General features: G+C 38.7%; 1 protein-coding gene across 1 annotated transcript in view; it reads left to right on the top strand.

Moving 5' to 3' along the window:
• Positions 1-23,306, top strand: part of LOC104405449 (ankyrin-3) — a gene marked incomplete at its 3' end in the record, with an annotated part of 65,906 nt that overhangs the window by 18,189 nt on the left and 24,411 nt on the right. Inside the window, exons 7-10 of the mRNA XM_010014174.1 lie at positions 6,255-6,353; positions 14,284-14,382; positions 18,497-18,694; positions 21,755-21,853. Of these exons, the coding sequence (XP_010012476.1) occupies positions 6,255-6,353; positions 14,284-14,382; positions 18,497-18,694; positions 21,755-21,853 (495 nt within the window). The remainder of the gene's footprint in view (positions 1-6,254; positions 6,354-14,283; positions 14,383-18,496; positions 18,695-21,754; positions 21,854-23,306) is intronic.

Genomic DNA, 23,306 nt, shown 5'->3' with positions numbered 1-23,306 from the left:
TATCCTCTTCCTTCTTTTCTTCCAGGATTTTTTTCATACATCTCAGACCTGAAGAAAGATAAGTATATAAGCACAAAAGAACCAAATTAGCACAATGTAAGACTTAGTAAGTAGAGGAGAAAAAAGCTGAAAAATTATGCACTGTTGTAAGGATTCCTGGAAAGCATCTGATTGTGTATTTATACGTATAATTTTTTTAATTTCTGAACGTCTTGTACAAGTCTTGGTGATCCCAGTAACTGGTATATAAGACTTTGCAGGGGTTCTGCTGTGTTGTAGCTCCAATTCTGAACTGCAAAAAAATACAGGAGAGAATACTGAGTGTTTTCATATACAACATGCTGATGTAGCTGCACTGTTGCGTACGACAGTCTTCATGCACAAAGCGTAATCTTCCCATACCTCCATGAACTGGTAATAGTGGTAATATACATGCAATGTTGTTGATGACAATTCCAGTAAATGACAACCAATAACCAACCTTATGCTCTTTCCTTAAAAACCCCTAATGATAAAGGGATTTTCCAGACTCTATAGGAAATTTCTTCTTTAGCAGTCTGTCTATTTTCAGCTTCTGTTTTATTCACACATACTTTGTCAATATTAAGCTCTTCCCAGAGTCTGCTCTCTCTTGAGAACTGAGAAGGACAATCTTACTAAATTCCAAGTGAATCTGAAAATATAATTTCTGTTAAAAAAAATAATTTGGTTTTGGTTTTTGTTTTGTTTTGGCTTGATTTTTAACCAAATAAGGGTGATTTATTTCTGATTAAAACTACAATCCACCAAGTGGTTGGGAGGAGAGCTTAGAGGTGGAAGTAAGTTCTCTCACTGGTAGAAAGGAGAAATATGAAGTCTCCATAATGCTGACAATGAGTCTTCTCATTGCCAGATCTACATGATCTGCCAGTCATAGAATCACAGAATGGTTTAGGTTGGAAGGGACCTGAAAGATCACCTAGTTCCAACCCTCTGCCATGGACAGGGACACCTTCAACTAGACGAGGTTGCTCAAGGCTGCATTCAACCTGGCCTTGAACAGTTCCAAGGATGGGGCATCTACAATTTCTCTGGGGATCCTGTAGCAGTGCTTTACCACCTCATAGTAAAGAATTTCTTCCTAATGTTTAGTTTAAATCTATCTGCTTTCAGTTTAAAGCCATTCCCCTTGTCCTATTCCTACATGCCCTTGTAAAAAGTCCTTCACCAACTTTCTTGTAGTCTCCCTTTAGCTACTGGAAGCTGCTCTAAGGTCTTCACAGAGCCTTCTCTTCTCCAGGCTAAATAACCACAGCTTTCTCAGCCTGTCTTCATAGGAAAGGTGCTCCAGCCCTCTGATCATCTTCCTTCCCCTCCTCTGGACTTGCTCCAACAAGTCCACATCCTTCTTATGTTGAGGACACCAGAACTCCACTCAGTACTCCAGGTGGGGTCTCACGAGAACCCGGTACAAGGGGAGAATCACCTCCTTCAACCTGCTGGTCACGCTCCTTTTAATGCTGCCCAGCATACGGTTGATTTTCTGGGCTGTGAGCGCACACTGAAGCCGGCTCATGTTGAGCTTCTCATCAACCAGCATCTCCAGTCACTTCATCTCAGGGCTGCTCTCAATCCATTCTCCACTCAGCCTGGATTTGTGCTTGGGATTGCCCTGACCCAGGTGCAGGACCTTGCACTTGGCCTTGTTGAACTTTGAAGTTTGCACAAGCCCACCTCTTCAGTCTGCATTTAAACCAATGTCAGTCAGCATTTAAAATAATGCAGCCCATGACTAGGAAAGTTTTACTCTTTTGTTTGTGTGCTATTTTTTAAAGGTACGCTTCAGAGCTCAATATACTGTAAGTGCAAACATACACTTTTCTTCTTATATGCATTGTTATGCTTGTAAACTCAGGCTGTCTGATGGGAGAGAGAAGCGATCCCCTAGGACAGCATAGCATACCAGAAACTTGGGGGAATTCTTATAAATGCATTAAAATAAAACTTATAAGATGTACTGTGTTTGACATCCTAACCGTTTGTGGTGCTAACTTATAACAGTACGGAGTAATTCTGACTACTGTTGTGAACTGTGATTGATAATGCCATGTGTCAAAGGGGAGCTGATCTTATTTCAGATGGGAAAAGTAGGTGGCTTATTGCTTAGAACAAAAAACTCAAAGTTTTTTGAATTTTCTTGTGAAGCTGTAGATAGAGAGCTGCAGCTGAAAAGCTTAGTGTTTCCTCTGATCAAGCACAAGCAAAGCCAATGAATGTAAAAGCAGGTCACTCTTCGCCCATCGTATTTTTGGATGTTGTGAGGCTCCACAGGCAGGCATGGGTCCTGTGTGAGAGGGTGGTGGCTGCAGCAGACAATGAATAGAGATAAAGGGAAAACAGCCATCCACAATGTTGTGAGGAATAGAAAAAAAAACCTGCATGCATCTAATCTGTCACACTTTGAGCTATATGCAGCTTCAGAGTACTTAAAAGTCATATAGCCCAGGAAATCTGCCAAGAGGGAGAGGAAAGCCTACATGCTGTTTCATAATCCTATGACCATTTATTGCATAGGTTTAGGTTGCTAGTCTCGCAAGTTACGTCTCATATTCCCTGTTAACTCTCAAGTTGAATGGCAAGTCAAATCTCATTGTTGAGGGATCTACCTGAGACATTATCCAGCATTTGTTATTTCAACAGTGTGGGCAAGAAGCACTCCAACAGACATTCTAGATCTGAACCACATCTTTTAATGGCAACTTTTTGAAGGCATTTCAGCTTTATTACTGCAGGGAAACATCTTCAAAAGTTTCCTGATTTACTATTCTATCTTAAGAACAAAGGGAGAAATTTATAGAAGATCAAGCAGATAAAAATAGACTGAGAAGACAGCAGATGCTGTTGATTTACTGGAGAATTCAGAAACTTACATTTGGTGGCTATATTGTTCGCTGATACCACAGTTTTAGTGTTAATAACCTACATGCAAGCTGCACATATTATGAAGCTTTTTTTATTTCTAGTGTCTTGTGACATGTACAAACAACTTGATTTTGAATTCCTTGCTTTACATTTTGTCATCAGAAACACTAATGATGAGGTCTGAGATTTATTCACTTCTCAGCTCATATTCTTATTTGTCAGATGAGAGATGGGAAGGGGCCATATGTATAATATGTTTAGGTCAATGTTCTTTAAGACTTGGCACAACACAATATGAACCAAAGACAACTTGCTTGCCCTAAACTTTATTGTACAATTATTCAAGCATTCACATAATGCATCTCTTCATCTCTATAGTCAGAATTCTCAGTCTGTAGAATTATTACTTCATATTGTTTGCTACCAATAAAAGCTCAAATAGCTAAATGGCAAAATTAAGTTCTGAATATAGACCTGCCCCCTTTCTTTTTCCCTTCATTTCCCCACAGTGTTTTCCTAAGCTGTTAGGGCTTAAAAAGGCTAAATCACACTATTTCTTCTTTGTCTCTTTATTCTTTTTATGAACTGTCTGAATAGGTTAGTTAAGTACAGTGAAAACTTCATCCTCCTTCCCAGAGAGTGAGTGTTGCAGTGCTCTTTTCCCAGGAAAGGGGAGCTGAGTTTGGTCACCCATAAGGACAGATATTTCACTGAGCATATAGGGTTTCATTTGCTTGATTTCTGTTGTTCAATTTATTATTTCAGGGTATTTGTGTGTGGTTGTGTTTTCCTAACAAACTGTGTCAAATGTGTGATCATATCCTTTATCCATCTATCTCTTCCTAGTATGAACTTGCTACCTATTTTCAACCAAATTGAACTCAAGGTTTCAAGATCCTAGAGACATTAAATTTATGTTTTTCATAAAGACAGGTGATCAAATAGAGGAAAGATGGATTGCTCCATCTTGCAGAAGTGAGCTCAGTTCTCATTTGGTGCTGGAGAACTTCCCTATATTGCCAGCCAAGGTGCTTGCCCCTCTCAGAAGCTGCGAGAGAACAACACTGTCCTGTTAGTTTCAATACTAACCAGAAATATGAAGGTCATTTGAACAGGACTTCTTTTTAAATACAAAAGTGATCTTTCAATTTTCCCACACACCCCCTGCTGTTGCAAGCAAACAGTGTGACTTAAACCTTACTGCTAAGCGGAAGTCATCTCTTTTGGAGTTGAGGTGTCTGTCTGCCAGCACTTATCCATCTACTCTAACATTAAGTCTTCTTCATTTAAAGCAACAGAAGCTTTGAATGATTGGGCTGGTAAACAATTAGATCCAAAGTGCACATTCTTATGCACTTATACCCTCCTCCGTGCTGTACTGGATTGATTTTGCTTAGTGTCAAGATGAATGAAAACCAGACTTCTAATATGTATTTGTTCTACCTTTTGTAATTCTGTCCCTTCTCTTCCATTTCTTTACTGGTGGTTAGAAAAGGCACTTCTTGTCTGTGTACGATACAGTAATTTATTAGTTCTAAATTATTTTGATGTATTAAGAGGACCCTAAAGTCTATTAGACTAAGTAAATCTCTTTGGTGGAAAAAGGTGATCCTCCAGACTAAATTACCTGCAGTACCCGTTACTTGAAGATGTGAAAGTTATTTCCTTTATTGCATTTTCTCAGGAAAGTAAAATTAATCTCTCTCTCTCTCTGACCTCAGTAACATCTTTTCTCCTGAGAATAGAGGAAAAGCAGAAAGTATCTCCTCATAATTGTTTTTCTCCTCTCTTTTTCTGTCCTATTTGTGGCTGATACAGTAATATACTGACCCCATATTATATCCAGTGTCAATTCCCAGTCAAATAGAATTAACTCTTTATTTTAAAACCAACTCACAAATGATAAGTTAAGCGTTCACATAGTTTTATATCCCTGGGAGGATGAAGCTTAGCATACTTTTTGTTTAATGTGCTAAGCATCTTTTTGTTTTACCTCAGGTTTTGAGCAAATGAGAAGCTATCGTGGAATAGTAGTTGCTTTGATGCTCTAATAATCATTAATACTGGAGAAAGAAGCTCTGTCATTTCATCTTGCTAAAATGTATTTTACCTGTGATAATATTAATTAGTACTTTCTAGTAGCTGAGAGCTTCATAGTGAAATTTTGTGTAAATGAAAATGTAGCATACTGGATTAGGTACTCAACATTATTATTAAGCTGTGAGTCAGCTTGTCACATCTGAGGGGGATCTTTTTTCACTGCTGGTTTTCTATCACTCCACTCACCTGCAGTTTTGAGGAAGCATTGTTAACAGTCTGTTGACCAAGTAAGATGCTTGTGCTGCTCTCCAGCTATTCAAGGCTACAGATGCCTTTCTGATGCAGTCAGCCATAGGACACATGCTCACTAAAATTTACCGCTTTCTGCTCAGCCACAGGGAAGCTGGTTTTATGCAGACAGCTGTTTGCCTGTCCCTGAATACACAGAAATATGTTCTTTAGAATTCTATTTGTCTTCATACAGTAGCTGCATGCTCTATTTATATCCTTTTTATTTTTACTTGGCTCCATATGATCAAATATATACAGGATGTGGCCTTCATACACCACAAGATAAAGGATTCATCAGAGCATGAGGAAAACATCCTAACTACATCTTGTTAAAACAGTGTGTTTGTGTGTGCACACGCTGGTTATGTAACTGTCCTCGATGGGCAGCATTGCTGCATGCTGCTGGCCTGCCAGGCACTGCATATACATCTTTACAGTCTCTCTTCAAGTACAATATTACATCAGCTAGAGGAACAAGTTCATTAGACAAAATTAGTAATGTAACTGAAATGAAGGTGATCACAAGGGTTTCAGAGTTTGCTGATGATATTCTGAAATAAATAGCATTGGCATCTTGACACTTTTGAATTAGACCTACAGACGTAATGGTTTTGTTTCTTTTCCATGGCTCCTACAAAGCAAATGAAATTGTGAGGTATGAATCCTTATTGTAACATGCTCAGAAACAACCATAGCTGAATTAAACTGCTAGGGTTTAGTCAGTAAAACTGCATAAATTTAACCCTTACACAAAAGCTGAGAACTGGGGCACAGTCATGTCTTATAATTCCAACGACAACTTGATTGTTTGTCTTCATAATATGTATGTCAAGGTATCAGGCCAGGAATTCACATGTGTGTATGGATTAACACCACTTCCCTTTGCTTTCGTGCTCCCAGGGAAACAAAACTGTGTTATGCATTAGCAAATTGGGCGTAATTTATTCTGTAAGCAAACTGATCATGGAGTTCATGAAAGAAAGATATATGGATATTTACTTTCATGTTTTTTTCTTCCACAGAATGATATCACACCTTTGCATGTTGCATCGAAGAGGGGAAATGCAAACATGGTCAAACTCCTACTTGATCGAGGAGCTAAAATTGATGCCAAAACAAGGGTAAGCTTAAGTGTGAATGCTGTGAGTGACTGCGTGGAATTCTTGCCTCTGACCTGTTAGTTGCTGTACAGCTTAAATCATTCGTCTTCCTGGCAAGCTACCATAGCTGCACCGCATTTCTTTTTTTATAAAATGGTTGCAGTAGGATGCTAAGAACTTACATCTCTCAAAGCAGTGTATGAAACACCATGTATGGCAAAGCTCAGAACCAACAATTTTCCATGTTCTCTGCAGAACATTTCATTAGGAGCTACTTCAAGCTACTTGAGGATAGAAGTCAATGTACAGGAAAATAATAAAAGACAAGAATTCAATTCAGATATTTCAGAATTTGAATGCTAAAAACGTAACTTTGAACTGCACTGTTCAAAGTTTACCTTTTGTTATCCACAGGGCAGTTCCACAGAGCACAATGTTGCTGATGAGTTTCATGCAGCTCAGCCTCTTTCTAACTGGGTGCTCAGCTGCTGGCTCAGATTTGTCAATAAATGTGCCTGGTGTACTGACAGTTTCTATCAGATTGAGAGCTAACTCTATTCACTGAGTGACTTAGAAGCTCGATCTATGTGGTTATTTCTAATTGCAGTACCTAAAACCCAATCAAACCAGTTTATGGGTATTTTATTTGCTTACACAGTGGCAAAAAGAGAAGGAAAAGGTTCAAATATTTGGAAGTAAAGATAGAACTAGTGACACTGTGGACTGTCATGAGTCTTTGCAACAGGCTTCTGCACATATGAGGTAACCTTCAGGAGCTGTACCTAGAGCTTTTTTGACAATTATAGTTTTCGTGAATTAGCTTATCACCTAACCATCTTCCATTTTTTAGACTTCCACCAGAATCATTCTAAACAACTCAAAGGAATAACCTAAGAATGTATTTTTTTCTACAGCTATTACTGTATCCACAGGTTTCTGTTTGCTTTTCCACTGTTTCAGCAGTATCTGAGATTTCCAGCAGTGCTTGCTTGTTAGGCATAGTTGTATTTTGTTATTTCTGTGGCAAACTCAGAAACTGGGTCAATTTATTTTGTCATCTCTTCATTCTTTCCACATATTTTTCTTTAGTTGTTCTTCTGTTTTACCTTTAGAAGTCACTCATAATTTCTCTGTAAAATATTTCTCATTTCTCTAATTGGGGAACATGGAAGAGATGACTTTTCATGGATAACGTGAACAGTGGTGATGATTTCTGGGCTAAAATACCAGTCTTCTATGTGCTACATGGGGTCTGCCAGGCTGAGGGGCATGGGCCTACCATGTAGTGGGGATGGACTCATTTCGGTGGCATGGCAGATGTGCATTTGGCCAGAGCGGGGAGAAAAGGACGTGGCAAGGGATTCTGCAAGTATTTATATGGCCCACTGCAGCCAAAACATTGGGAACCAGTACTTTAAATAGTTGGACTCCAGCTTGTTCCTTTCTTTTAGTCACAAAAATCTGTGATCTGCTTAATTTTCTATACCACATTGCTCATGGGTCAGACATTAGGATAATATATATAACTAAAAATATAGGCTGGGACAGAAACAGGACCCAGGAAGAGGGCAGAAGCATTAACAGCTCCTAAGTCTGTCAGAGCTTCACAGTGAGGTGAAAGGCAATGAATGAGTGCATTTCATGAAGTGGTGGTTTGTTTTTCTGGCCTCCCCCAGAGACTGCCTGTTTCCCTAAACACCCATCCTCTCCATAAATTAGAAGGGATTTGCATAACTTCTGCTTGTGTTGTACATGTGTCACTCATCATTGCACTTCTCTGGCATTACCAGAGACATCATTTTCTGGCAGTTAGTGACTAAGTGGAAGTTTTACTCCTGGCATCACTGACTCATCCTGGCAAGGGTTTACCAGCCTGTGGTCTGGGCAGCGTGTTCCTCTGTCGAGGAGACTCACTGAACTGAGCAGACAGCTGCATGGCTGAGAAAAGGGAAGAGCATCATTGGAGCAGATCAGGGAGGATTTACAAATCAATAGGAGAAGCAGTGGAAGGCTGAAAGTAATGTGGTGCTAGATGAAAAAAGGACATTTTTTCAGGAGCGTCTGCCTAGTTCTCATATTCAATAGCAAAGATTAATTGTTGTGAGCTGTTATAACACATGTTCCTGCTAAATCTCTCTTGTTATTCCTACCCCATGCAATGTTGTTTTCCGGCAGAACAATTGAGGTATGTCAACTTTACAGGCATTTCATTTTTTTAGGCACCATTCTTTTTTTAATGCCCCAGATATGGAGTGGCCTTACAAAAACGCAGGGTTACAAAAGCTTAAGTCATATCCTTTTGCAACATCACCACCAGTACTGAATGTATTGAAAGGGAAAGGGCAGTCAAGGCTACCTTTTCTGATACATGTATCAAGTCATGCTTATCAGCTGGATGCCCAGTCATAGCCCAGCCTTGTGGTGTTCTGTGAGGGGCGGGGGGGTGTGAGTGCTAAGTGCACACACAACTTGACAAACAGGTGGGATTTGCACATGGACATAAGTGAGGCTTCTATTACCAGATTTAAAAATGTGAGAACTCTCTCTTTTCTTTTTCTTTTTAAAGAGGTTTTTAAAGAGATGAGCAGATTTGTTTTGTTTGGTTTGGTTAAAATTGTATTTGTCTTGGACATCATGGTATTACCGCAAATGTTGGTTATGGAAAACAAAATACCTCCATAGAGGTGAATAGCAAGGATTCTATACCCATACGAAAGGACAAAAATTCTTGAAAAGTGCTTCTTTCTTTTGTTCGGAGGCAGAGATTCCTAGGCCTTTATTTCTCCTGTATGAGGTCTGTATTTTACCTTTAAATGAGTATGCAGAAGATACTGGTTTGTGTTGTTGACCAAACACTAACAAGGTAAGGATTTGCTATTCTGACTTCTAGATGTGACATTTTTAGCTATTCAGCTCTCATTTTGTGCTCTTCTCTTTCAATCCATTCTCTATATGGGGTACTGGAAATATGCTCCATGTATATATCTATTTTTATTTTTCACAAACATTCTCATTTTATAGATAAATTCATCAAGCCTTTCCTGAGTATCAAATAAGTTAGACTTATTATTTCTTTTCCTTAGTCATTTCCAAGAGCATTTGCGTTTGCTGCTGGCAGATGGTCTTGGAGACTGCAGTGCTGAACTACTGCACAAAAGGTTAATGTGATGGGCTAAGTTCTTATCCTGTTTAAATCACTGTAAAAGTCATCCATGGGCTCCCAGTTTCTCTCTGTTCATTAGGACTAGGATTTGATGAGCACCACAAATATCACTGCACATCTGCAAACTGTAGCTAGGAGTTGAGATAATGTGTAAGCATATGAGGCTATTTCCAGAAATGATTTTACAACTATCTGAGACCCAGCCATGTGCTTTTTGGGTTGGTTTTGGTTTTGTTTTGTTTTGTTTTTTCTTTTAGCTCATGTTTATGTTGATTTGTTTATTTTAACCAGCTGTTTATCTGTCCTTTTTGTGTGTGAAATGTCTAGCAACTGGTACCTGGGGCTTTGTACCAAATTCTTAAGGGCACTCCTCAAAAACTGTGTGCTGCTTTTGTCCATACGTGGCAGCTTTTATTGTTCATGGTTTTAACTAACATTCTAAGACCTATTAATGTCTCATGTAACATGTTTACTGAATGCTGCCCTGATTATGTTTTCTCTATCTTCCAGAAAAGGCTTTTAAAAAAAGAGAGTTAGAGGTTTATTAAATTAGCTTGATTTGCTTTGGCTGTCTAATACTGTATATGCCAAAGTGAATTTGTGTTTGAAGCAGGCAGCAAGCAAATTTTAACCTGGATTAACAGTGTTTATAATCTTCATTCTTTTGATTTTGCAGCTAATATACAGGCCAACACTCATATCTACATGAAAACATATGGGATGTGCTTTTTAAAGGCACATCAGATCATACATAAGCTGCTCCAGAAAAGCCACATATATTAAGATATAAAATAACTGCAAGAATGATGCTGACTTGGCACTCTCCCTACACATGCAAAAAGCACTTAGAGCAAACATCATTTGTCACCCTATTGTATGGAAGGGGCGGTTTGCAGTAGTGGCAATGAAGTGAAGAATTCAGTAGACTTAGAGCATGGAGGGACCATGAGATACAGAGCCCTGCTAGGCTGAAGCACATGCACAGACACTCACTAAGCAGCGACAGGGATACTGAACCCTGGAGGCAGCAGTAATTGCTCCCTTGGGGAAGCACACCTTCTACCTCTGGCTCAGGGGATTGGAGTGCCTGTTGCCAAGGCCATTTGGCTCAGTCTGGCAAGCCCTTGCTGAATATTTGCATCACAGTAAAGTTTTTACTGAGTGTTGTTCTTAATTTCATTGCTTATAGACTAGTTTAGAAGCTGATGCTTGCTGATATGAGGATACCATGGATTTGGGGTATAGCCCAGAGGATCCCACTATGTGAGGGAAATCCTAGGTGAGCACTGACAGGGAAGGGGTAGTTGGGGAGCATGGGAAGGCTGATCTGTGCTTATACATGCTGCTCAGGGGTCCCTTAGAGCCACATGTGGTGGCAGGGAAACACACTGCAGCAGGGATGCTCAGCTGTCTGCACCATCATCTGCTAACCTCAAGCCAGTTTTGACCCCAGGAACAAGATCAGGAAGCTACACAGGTATCCAAGTCTCAACAGGGGCCAGTAACAGTGCTTAGATCTCATTTATTGGAGGGGTGTGGTATGTGTTTGAAATAAAAGCTAAAGAAAGAGTAGCATCCCCCAAGATGAGTGTGCAATACTTACTGAAGCTTGCGCCTAAGCAGAACTCCTCTTATTGTCCTCCTGGCTTTGCTAGAGCTGCTTTCAGGCTCTCTGGAGGGATAGATAATACAGATATAATTTATCATGTCAGTGCATACTTATAGAGTCCTTAATCTGCAGATTATTGTCATATCATTTGTAATGTTTTTTCTGAGCCATTGCAGGCTATCATATTAAAGCAAGTTTGCTGCCTAATACACGTACCATGTTTTATGCTTCACATGGTATGGTCCATATGAACAGTAAATAAGCAACTAGAAAGTCTCCTGACAAAATCAGTGAAGCTGTTCTGAGTTCAGAGCAGTCTCTTTTAATCTCAGATTCTCTTTTTTAAAGCAAAATCTCTCTATGATCTGTTCTTTGGGTTGCCTCTGCACATTCCTTTACACGCTTTAAGTGTCATATAGCAATTAACCAAGTCAGGTGAATAGACAGTGTCTTTTCAGAATACAAAAAAGAAAGATCTCTGCAGCTAAATGAGCTGTGTTCAAGTGTATTTTGCTCTTTACAGTGGGTGTCCTGACATCATCTTAACAATAGCTATAGATAGGCTGTCCCAACAAGCACCTACATTGCATTGTAATGTTGTGTCATGCCATGTGATATATCTGGTGGTAGTGACTGCAGTGTGGACTAGAATGAGCTCTAGCTGGCCAAGCACGACTGCCTGCTGCCTCCTCCGCTCCAGGAACCTTGTCAGGCATAGGCATGAGCTGGGGGTTGGGGGGTAGGCACCATGAGACAGGTGGGGCATTGTGCTCTGGGGAGCGCTAAAGTAATTTTTAAGGAACTAATTTAGTTTGTGAAGATGATCAAATGTGTCTAATCCTCTGTGAGCTTGGTATGTACTGCCCTTGGTATGTTGGTGAAATGAGTTGCAAGGGCATAAAATCTGGAGAATGTTCCTTAACTTACTGTTGTGTGCATGATCATCTTGAGTGTCTTTCTTTGATGTTCCTGGAGAATTACAGGAAGTAAAAAGAATGAACAACCTAATGTTCACGATCTTCATCTCCTGCCTACAGTTGTCTAGTTACCTAGCCTTGCTAGGTTTTATTTTCTTTCCTGTACCTGGGGAGGGGTGTGTGTGCGTGTTCTGCGCAGTACTTGCTATGCCCTTGCCTGTGGAAACTACTGTATGGGAAATATGCATAGCCTTTTTTAAACACTTGTGAAGCTATGGCAACACCTTTATAACTCAGCTGATAAACATACCACTTAGTATTTCTTCTCTTTCTCTTTACTTACATTTTTAGAGCAATGCATCTTTACTTTGTGTAGTACCATTTTAACAAGATGCCCTTCCCTCATGGGCTGAAATAACAGAAAGAAGCAGAAATGACAATAGCATCAGTTCCAGAGATGCTAGTAAGAACATAGTGAGCTAAACTGTGTTCATCTTGCATAAACAAATGACTCCCTGAGTCCTGATCAAGTTGAGTCTGAACAAAGTCTTTTCTTCATCTGTGTCAAAAACATATGACTTACTTCTTAATTAAGAAGTTCTTCTTAAGTGGAAGAACATGCACAAGAACAATAGAAGTTTTAAATGACACTAGCAGAAAAAGTTAAGCACAGCAATTTCTTGGGTGGCATGGTTTAAGTGAGGTGTCCCTGCCCATGGCAGGGGGTTGGAACTAGATGATCTTAAGGTCCTTTCCAACCCTAACTATTCTGTGATTCTATGATTCTGTCTGCTATCTTTCACAAGCTTATTGGGGCAGGGCAAGAAAGTAGCAGCTGGAGAGAGTAAGTCTCTCTCCTTCTCCTGGTTGCCCTCTACACTTTGCAGGCCTTAAGCTCATGTTCTAGTAAAGTGTAATAGTTCAGCAATTTTCAAGAAAGAATATTGTAAATATGAATGAAAAATATGTCTAAGAAGGTATCTTAATAGTACTTGCTATCACACAGAGATGGACAGAATGCATGTGCATGAATTGCCGAGCACAGGATGTGAGAAGGAATTTTAGATAATCCTTTTAATAAAAATGATGTGACGTACATATTTTTAGACAATACAACAGATGTGTTTTGAACAGTACAACATGTTTTTGTAAGAGTGCCGGAAGGCACTGCGAAAAGGCCCCTTCCTTTATGACTTGTATTTGGAAAACTAATAAGTATTTATCTTTCTTCTTTATTAGTTTCAACCTTTCTTATAAAAGCTCCTCTTTTGACATACTTAGTGAAAATGCACTGTTTTTCCTGTGTGACACTATCTCCTGCATATTTGTTTTGCTTGTACCACATCAAATGTTTGCTCTTACTGATTTTGAAAACATTAATTTTTCTTCATTATTTTTCTTGAAACTGTGATATCACTATTACTAACAATTACTATGTTGTACGGCATTGAAAAACTCCCTGTGACTTTACTCACAGTTACTCAAGGCATATGTGCTACCTTTCATTGTAGCATTCATGTACAATAGGTTACTTGAGCATTGTAAACAGGGTACAGGTCAAAGAATAATCAAATCAGTTTGGAATAACTCTGTTAATGATAAAAAGAGTCTTCCTCTTATTTAGAAGAATGTATTTCTAATGCGATGGTAACTATTACTAAGCAAATTCTTATGAAAGTGATATCAACAGTATGCCTTGACTCTAGACCAGTCATTCAGCTGGAATTCACACAAGTGCAGTCCACAAGACAAGAGACAGAGTTAATCCAACACACTTTTATCACCTGGGGTTATGGTTTTCTCATCTAATATACACCTGTCAAAATTAGTGTAATAAAAAAAAGTCTAAGTAGGAAACGTCGTTTTTCCTCTCAGACTGAAGGACTTTCCCTTGACTTTGATGCATACTGGCAAAAGAAAGACTCAGTTTTCTCAAAAGCGTGCAGGCGAAAAGTACCTGAAGTGCAATCTCATCTTTTTCTTCTATGTGCATTTACGACTTTACTGCATGTACAGTGAGGGCCAGAAAGTAGCCCACTGCATGAGCACCAATTTGATAGGACTATTTTACATGTTTAGAAAATCAGAGTCAAAATGTACTCTGTTCATTTGACTAAACAGGTTCAGCTGTCCAGTTGTGTAAGAGTAGCATCCTGTAAGAATTAATTAGTTCTTTAGGATATCATAGGACTTAAAAAAAACATGCACAAGATTTTACTGCTGTCTCTGAAACTAACTGATTATAATACTTGTGTCCCGCAGGATGGGTTGACCCCCCTCCATTGTGGTGCAAGAAGTGGTCATGAACAAGTTGTGGAAATGCTGCTGGATCGTGGTGCCCCTATTCTTTCCAAAACCAAGGTAACTGGTTTTTTTTTTTTCTGCTGGGATAATCCTTGTATTTTTATTTTTTTTTTAAATGTAATTCTGCATGTCTCCTATATTTAAGGATTTGACAATAACTTTGCTATTTTATAGCTATTTAAAGTAACTGTGTGGGAGATCTCCAAAGTGAATGCCGTATGTAGCGCACGTCTGCATATGTAAAATGTGTTAAATCGAGATACAGAAAAAAAGGTTTCTGTGCCAACCAAAAAGGCATGTATGGTAACCTTTCCCCTCAGAATTTCAGTAGTTGAAAATCTCTCTTATCGGTCGTGGAATAAATACATGGTGATTACAATATATCTTCAGCTTGCACCAAATTACCCTAAGGCTAGAGCAGAGACAAGAGATAAAAATAGAGTGATGTCTCTTTGCAGAGACAGCTCATATTTCCTTAGGACTTAGCCTGATTACCAGTTTCTCCAGTTTCTATCTCCCCACAGTTTATCACACAAAACTCTTCATGGAATTTCAAATCACCTCTGCCAGCATGTGCAGATTGCTTTAGACCTAAGGGTTGGCATTGAAGCATGTACTTGCCAGAGCTCTTCTGGTGGTGGTCTCTGCTGTGCTTTTATTGCTGATTTTAAATTTCAGTGCAGCAGCCTTCTGTGTAGCACCTTTACAATCCATGACTCTCCTATTCAGGGCTGACATTTGGGTTGTGCGATTTGTTGAGGTTCTTTCCCAAGATAACCTTCCACTACATGTTTTCTCTCAGTCTGTAAGCAACATATTTCCAACAACTTCTCTTGTTTCCTTATATTATTTCTTTTCTCTCTTCTGTCATCCTGTTCTATTCTGTCTCAGCACCTTTCTATATTCTGCTGTTCTCCTCCTTCTTCTTTGGATTTTTTTCCCCCTTTACTGGAGTATATTTAGCATTTGTTTGGGGAGGTTGGCACCAGCTTTCCTCTGCTCAGTGAGTCACTGGCAAGTGCTGTCATGGGTAATCTGACAGACAGGATCCACTCATCATCTGCATGTGGAGTATCCATGGACTCCCACAGCCCTGACTTGCAAACTTCACAAGCAGGGGGAGACAGCAAGGGGCCGTCTAGGAGCCTCTTGGGCACATCTCCACAGCACTGCCACTCTTAGAGCCTAGAGGTCATACTCCAGGGACTCAGGCTCTTCCGTACTCTCTGGTAGCTCAATTAATTACTTAAAGAAAAAGCAAACAAACCATAAGCCCTATTGCTTTGGTTTCCGCCATCATAAATGAGAACGTCTCCTAAGGAACTACATTTCTTTTTAGTATGGATTTTGTATTGTCAGGTGCTATCCCTAAATTTAACCTTCTCTTCAAGTGCTGTAGGTTTTTAATTTGTTCATCTTCCTGAGAAGATTCACACAGCCTGGCTCAGAGTCCACTAGCCAAAATCAGGCAGATGAGAACATGGGATAGTTGGCTGGAAATAGCCCAGGGCTGAAAGATGCACTTTGGATGTTCATCAGCAGAGGTTTATGTAAGCACCTTCAGCAAAACAGGAGCCTCTCTAAAAGAAGGAAAGTAATGTTATGTGTTAAAAAGTGAACAGAAAAAAGTTGAGAGCTTCCTGAGTTTCCTTCTGGTGTGTTAATTCTACTGTTTTCAGAAAGTAAGCTAAGAAGTAGCAATACCTCTGAATGATATAAATGAATCCATTCATTTGGCACTAAACTATGGTACTGTCCTCTGCAAAAATAAATGTCTCCGTTCTCTTCAAATTAAATCATACATTATTGGAAATAGGGCACATCTTTGAAAGAATTCAAACTCTAGTCCTGAGTGTGCCAGTGATTTTCTGTATGAGAAATGACATCTCTGTGTATCAGTGTCCATCTTTTTTTAATTACTGCTTTTTCCAGCTTGTTTAGCTCTTTCCATTTGTGGTTTTTTTTTTCCTTCCTTCCCAGAGTTAATGACACTTTCCCGGATTAAAGTCCTTTGACACAGCTACAAAATAAACTGTGTATCACTGATAATGTTGTTTACCCAGTCAGGCATTTAATACTCTATTTCATCTCCATGGTCGTCTTCTGTGTTTTTCGTTTGTTGGGGGGGGTTGTGTGTTTTGTTTTGGTCGGGTTTTTCAAGGTACCATGTGACTGTCAACGTCTTTGATTGACCTTGAACTTCTTCAACTTTTACTATTTTCTTGGCAATCTTCATGGAAACAGTAAGGTAACAGTGACTCCATTCTGAAGTACCAAATCACTTCTTACAGTCACTGGTAAATTATCTCTCACAACAAGGATATGGGACAGGAGAACATTGTTATATGTAATATTTTTATGTTAAAAATGAGAAGGCATTGGAATATTAACTGCAGAGTATCTTCTACTGCAACAGAATTAAGAGCAAGCCTGATTTAGGTCATAGCAAAAGTCAATATTCCAATGATACTTTATCTTCATGAACTTTTTCAGCATCCAGTCTCGTCTCTTGCTCTTTTGTGTAAAGTCTGGCTAGTTGCTGGACTTTTCTCATCTGTGGCAGGTTTTTGTCAAGCATCTTGCTGATTTTCCCAAATTGACATGTGGCTGCTCTGCTTCTTCCCTTCTTTTCACTTGCCAGCCTCTTTCGTGCCACTTTCTCCTAGAAGGGACTCCTATATCATCTTCCCAATTTCTTACTCCATTAATAAGTGTGTTTTTATTGGCCCTTGTGAAATATGACACTTTTCACTTGAAGGATCTTTCTTATAAAAATCAAACAGAATAGTATATGTTTACTATCACCTAAAAACCATCATCAGTTATGAACTTATCAGGAGGGCTTGGTGACTGAGAGAAATTAATCTTTTTCTATTCCACTGTTTAACTGCACTAGAAGACAGTGAAAACATTTAAAATGTTGTTGCTAGTATCAAGCTTCCATGCAGATAATTGCTGTAGTAGCCTTTGGGAATGGGAGAGAGGCTTAGCCAAGGCAACATAAATCACAAGTGAGATGCCCATGAGATGATCTTGAAAGATATAACAGTATCGAAGAATGTCTGCTTCTCAGTACTGAATGTAAATTGCTTTCAAATTCTGACAGTATTAGCCTGTTTGCTCTCAACATCCTTCTTCCTTGTCTCTTTAAAAAATTATTTCACTGTGTATATCCACCTTTATTTTGAATGTTTGTCATTACTGTTATGATATGGGTATGGGAAAGGAGAAAAAAGAAATCATCTGTTTCAGAAAGCCCGAGATCTCAGCTGGTTTTACCTTGCTACTTCGCCTTTGCTCACACGAGGGCACTACATCTGTAAGCAAAAGTTTCACTTTCTTCATGATGGCAAACGCAGTGTACTGTCAGTCATTTATAGATGTTGTATTAATTTTATCTCGTATTTTTACTTTGGAAATGTAACATATGTCGGCAGTTTGTTGATTAACTATTGTAAGCACTGCAGACACAATTCTTAGTACAGGTTTTTTTCCTAAGCATGAATCTCTCTCAGGTTTTCCCGTGATTAAACAGCTTTACCACTGCAACTGATGGGTCACATTGCAGTGGTCTCACTCAGGTATTTTTATCCCAGTTGCACTCGAAATTTTTGCTGCTGTACTGATGTTGGCTGGGAAGAATAGTCTCCACAGGTGTGTAATGCAGTAAGGCATGTGCACAACCCAAATTCAGGAAAAAACTAGTGGAGGGATGGGGGAAGGTTGGAGTGATTACTGAGCGATGCTCTGACCTACTCTCTCATGCCAGGAATATGCAGTCTACATTAGAGTGGTGAGTTTAATGCAACTTTTAAAAACAGAAAATTTCCTGGCTAGGTTATTAAAAGTCCTAAAGTACTGTTCTTCACATAATTCATCTAAGTTGAGCACTTTATCTGAGCTATGCTGGCTGAAATAAGCTACATTTAGAGCATTGCTGGTATGGTGTGACTGGTTTTTTAACGTTGAGCTGCCTACAAAGTCTAACCAAATAAGTTCCAAATTCCACAGTAAGAACCCTCGTTGTTACACTGAACATGTCAAGTTTATTTTGTGCACTCTCTGGGCTTGTAAAATTCTTCATACAACAAATGCTGTAAAAACAAAGCGAAGGAGTTTCATTTCTCTGAGCATTCTATAACCCATCAATGTTGGGTCTTTTTGTTCGCAGAATGGTTTGTCTCCGTTGCACATGGCAACACAAGGAGATCATCTAAACTGTGTTCAGCTTCTGATTCAGCACAACGTGCCTGTAGATGATGTCACTAATGACTATCTGACTGCGCTGCATGTTGCCGCCCACTGTGGCCACTATAAAGTTGCCAAGGTTCTCTTGGACAAGAAAGCTAATCCTAATGCCAAAGCACTGGTGAGTACACAGCGAGTTACTATTCACAGCTAAACATTCTTCCAAAGTTGCAGGGAGACTTATTTGAGAGTTATTTTCTGCCTGCTGATGGTTAGCGGTGAGGATATGTTGTATTGCTACAGCCCAAGAGAGGCTGCTCAAGGTTCAAAGTGTTAATAATATATCATGCAATCAGAGTAGACCTTTGCTTATGGATGATCAATAGTGATTTATGAATTTCTAGTGTAACTAGAGCTCTTTTTCCTCCTGGTAGCTTGTTATGATTCTGTCTAGATGAAGCAGCTGCAGACTTAACTGCTGTAGGTTTCGGTATGGAGAGAATTCTCATTTTCTAAATGTTTGTGAAGAGAAAATAAACAGTAACTTTTAAAACTCAGAGAATTTTTATTAGCTCTCAAAGATATGAAGCAGTCAGAAGTAGGAATGAGAAACGTAACTATTTGTGGTATTTTGTGTCAATGAAGTAATTTGGCTTTCCACTTTAGAAACAACTTCAGCAACAAAATCTGTTAGTATAATACAAACTGAATGCATTATTGCATTTTGCTCAAAATTATACTTGCAATCCATTGTTTTTAAAATATCTTTTTGATTTGTTCTTCAGTTACAAATTTAGGCTCTGACATTAACTGAGTTGACTATTGGTTTCAGACCCTGACGCTAATAACTTATTCAGTTCTTGAAATATTATGTGAGCCCCTGAAACCCTCACGAGCCAGGTGGGATTGACTTTCTTGAAAACAAGCTCCACAGATTTCCTTCTCTCAGCCCCTCTGTTTTGTGTCAGATCAACCTGTCTTCAGGTGTCTTTGGTCAAGGTATTATGATATATGGGGTTTGTTCACTATAACCAACAAGCAGGGAGGCTTGTAAGCCTGTAATATTTATTTTCACTTTCTGACATAATCAAATCATCATCAGTTTAGCTTGTCAGAGTTGCTGGCAGTGGCCTTTCATTGGTCTTGTAGCGTAGCCACAATTTTCCTTTTTCCCCTAAATCTTTTAGTGCTTCCTTCTATTCTGTCCTGATCCCCACTCAGGATGATTAACTAGAAGGAACCTGAGTGCAGTGGCTGAAGCTCAGGCTCACTCTTCCCTGAAACACATCTGAACTTAACCTGGACATTGTCCACTGCTAAGGAGAGACTTGAGAGCTGCTCACACTTAACTGGAACAGACAATTACACTGACATCACATTACAAAAACATACAATATTCTTTATAATATGGTAGGTAGAAAAGTGCTAATTCTGATCAGATCTGAGGGATTGATTGTCAGCTCTTTTCAGAAATATTCTGTAAATGTTTTTTTTGATGAATATACAGAACAGTGTTAGCGTTCAGTGCACTAATGTTATTGTACGTCCGGTGCATGCTCTGGACAGCTTGTTTTCCTGTTTTATTTGTTTCCTGTTCACACTAAATAAGATGAAATTTTTTTTAAATAAGGGGCAAAATAATTTTAATTATAGTAAACTGGCAGGTAATGAATAAAGAAAAAAAAGTAGTAAGATTAGTTTAGAAAAAGATCCTAATACTAGAGCTTCTAAAGTAAGGTGCTTTTTTTACCAACAGTTCTGAAATGTCAAGAGAAAACCAACCAAAAAGAACCCCCAACCTCCCCAGAAAAACTCCAACAAAAAACCTCAACCAGTCAACTGTGAATATGTTAAACAAAAACAAAGGTTTTGCTAGTCTTAGGTGAACTGAAAATAAATCATTATATATCGGAGTGGGATGTATTATAAGATAATATATCTCATCATTAAAACTGGCTATATGTGAAGACCTTAGATCCAGTACCTAAAGGGGGACTACAAGAAAGTTGGTGGACTTTATACAGGGGCATGTAGAGATAGGGCAAGGTGCTTTAAATTAGAAGAGAGTAGATTTAGATTAGAAATGAGGAAGAAATGTTTCACCCTGAGAGTGGTGAGACACTGGAGCAGGTTATCCCGAGAAACTGTGGCTGCCCCATCCCTGGCAATGTTCAAGGCCAGGTTGGACAGGGCTTTGAGCAACCTGGTCTAGTGGAAGGTGTCCCTGAAATCCCAAAAACGTTTCGATAACAAGTTAGAAAGGTTAATTGGTGATACTGTATAACAAACACATTAAAACCACACAAACAAAACTATGTGTATTTTCAAAACATGAGCACAGTAATACAAAGAATCTAGAATAATTCTGCAATTCAATATTGTTCCACTCATTCCATTACACTAGGAAAACTTATTTTTTTCTACATGTTAAATTAAATTAATTTTTCATCAATAAAATGAAACATATATTTGGTGCTAAATTGAAGATTGACAGGTGAGGCTGTTTTAGATATGCCATCCATACAATAGCAAAAAACCAGTATGGGGTGTAGTGGGAAGAATGTGTTTTAGTTTTGTCTTTGTTTCTCACAATCCTACTCTATTTTAATTGGCAATGATTTTTTTTCTTTCCCCTCCCCCGCCCCCAAATTTAATCTGATTTGGTCATGATGGTAATTGATGAGTGATCTCCCTCTTCTTATTTCAGCCCATGAGCTTCTTGAATTTATTTTCGTCCCCCGTCCTGTTGGGGAAGGACAGTAAGATACAATCATTTAAACTTAATCTAAGTTTTGGAAGAAATTCATGTCAGTTTTATTTTAGCTGACCTGGAGTGCCGTTGTCAGCTCTTTTCAGAAATATTCTGCAAACGTTTTTTTTGATGAATATACAGAACAGCATTAGCGTTCAGTGCACTAATGTTTTTGTACCTCCTGTGCATGCTCTCGACAGCTTGTTTTCCTGTTTTATTTGTTTCCTGTTCACACTAAATAAGGGGGGGTTGGAACTAGATGATCTTTAAGGTACCTTCCAACCAAAACCATTTTATGAATCTATGAAATATGTCTTTTTCTTTTCAGATTCTTTTTTTCTCTCTTTACATTAGAAATTTAGTGAAGTCAAAACAAATCTGTGAGTTGTTTTGTTAAAACAGAGGAATATGTTAAGATGTATTCTATACCCAATTCTGCTTTTTCGTAACATACGCAGGGTCAAAACGCATGTTCTTTCTCATTTACAGAATGGTTTCACACCTCTTCACATAGCCTGCAAGAAGAACAGAATGAAAGTAATGGAACTTCTTCTGAAGCATGGTGCATCAATTCAAGCTGTGACTGAGGTAAGAAGTTGTCTTTTCACATTTGTCTTTGTTTTTCCTACAAAATTGGTTGTGACTATATTGATTCTATTTAAATATTTCTAAAATAACATGTACCAATCAAGTCAACAATTATTTTCAACCAGGTATTACAAAATAATAAAACTGAATAATAACGTCAGTTATCCTAATAGATCATAACACCCAAACAATTTATATGCTTTGGGGAAAAAAAAAGTGAAACTTAACAGATTAAAATATTTAAAATACCTATAATTTCTCCAATTTTTGCCTGTAATTTGATGCCCTGAAATTCACCCTGTTATGGACGTCAAGGTGAAGACTGTGCTTCACTCAAGACCTCTTTTGAAAGGTGGTTTAATTCAGACTTTGTTTTGCTTTTCCATGCAGAAGTTAAATTCACCTACCATCATGGGTTATCACAAATTAGCTAGACAGAAATCAATATGCTATTACTTCAATCAACATGAGATAGTCTACACCCAGTTATTGGCACAATTTAAAGATTCATTACGCACCTATGGAAAATTTGGTTTGTCTGTGTTTACGTATATTCTACTAAGTTAGGAGGAAAGGTCACATGTATGAATGTCTGGCCACTATGGAAGAAGCCAGGTTAGAAAATAAAAAAACAACTCCATTGATCAAACAAGGTACAACTGGGAACAGTTCATCTCCCAGAAATGGAGTTTCATTTGATGCATGGGGTTTTGTTCTAATTATTCAGTAACAAACCATACAGCTCCTTTTTGACTTTCTTGAGAAAGAACATAGACAGCACTATATATGTCACATATATCCAGGCTAGTTTTTAAAACCTAGTTGTAGATGCACTTTTCAGAGTCTAATGTGAAGTCATATTAGCAAAGGAGTGAGAAGTACAAAAAGAACATTAACAGAAGAGATGCAATGCCTATCCTCTGTATTAATCAGTGTGGAAGTAGAAAAATTATATACTCAATTTTATCCCCTTAAATGCAAAGCATTAGTTAGTATTAGTATTTATGATCAAAGATGACACACGTGTGTTTCGTGCAGTCTATTATTTTAAAAGCATTTGCTAAATTATGTGACAGGTAAAAGAAATAACATACTCAGCCACTTATTCTGCCTTCCTGCTTATGTTTGCTGTTCCGTGTGAGGAAGGAACAAAAGCGTGTTTTCCTCATGTCTACCCTCATTGTACTTGTGCACATCTATGAAGACACTGCTTAAATCAGGGGATTTCTGGAGATCCACTGAGCTTTCTCCTTTTCTTGGTAGCAAAACCCCCTTCTGCAACCTCTGGCTGACTGTTGGTACAGCTGTGCAGAAGCAGGAAGAGGCTCGGTGAAGAGGCTTTAGTGTAATTCTATGTGGAGAAATATTAACTATTGATTGGATTTCTAGAGTTAAATCCTTTAGGTCATGCCCTGCTAAATGGCTGCTCCCTTTTTCGCCCTTTCCTTCTTCT

This window comes from Nestor notabilis, unplaced genomic scaffold (genome assembly GCF_000696875.1).
Source record: "Nestor notabilis isolate BGI_N333 unplaced genomic scaffold, ASM69687v1 scaffold3215, whole genome shotgun sequence".
NCBI classification, from domain to species: Eukaryota; Metazoa; Chordata; class Aves; order Psittaciformes; family Psittacidae; genus Nestor; species Nestor notabilis.
The sequence above is the reverse complement of the archived record's forward strand: the minus strand, read 5'-3'. Positions and strand labels throughout refer to the sequence as shown.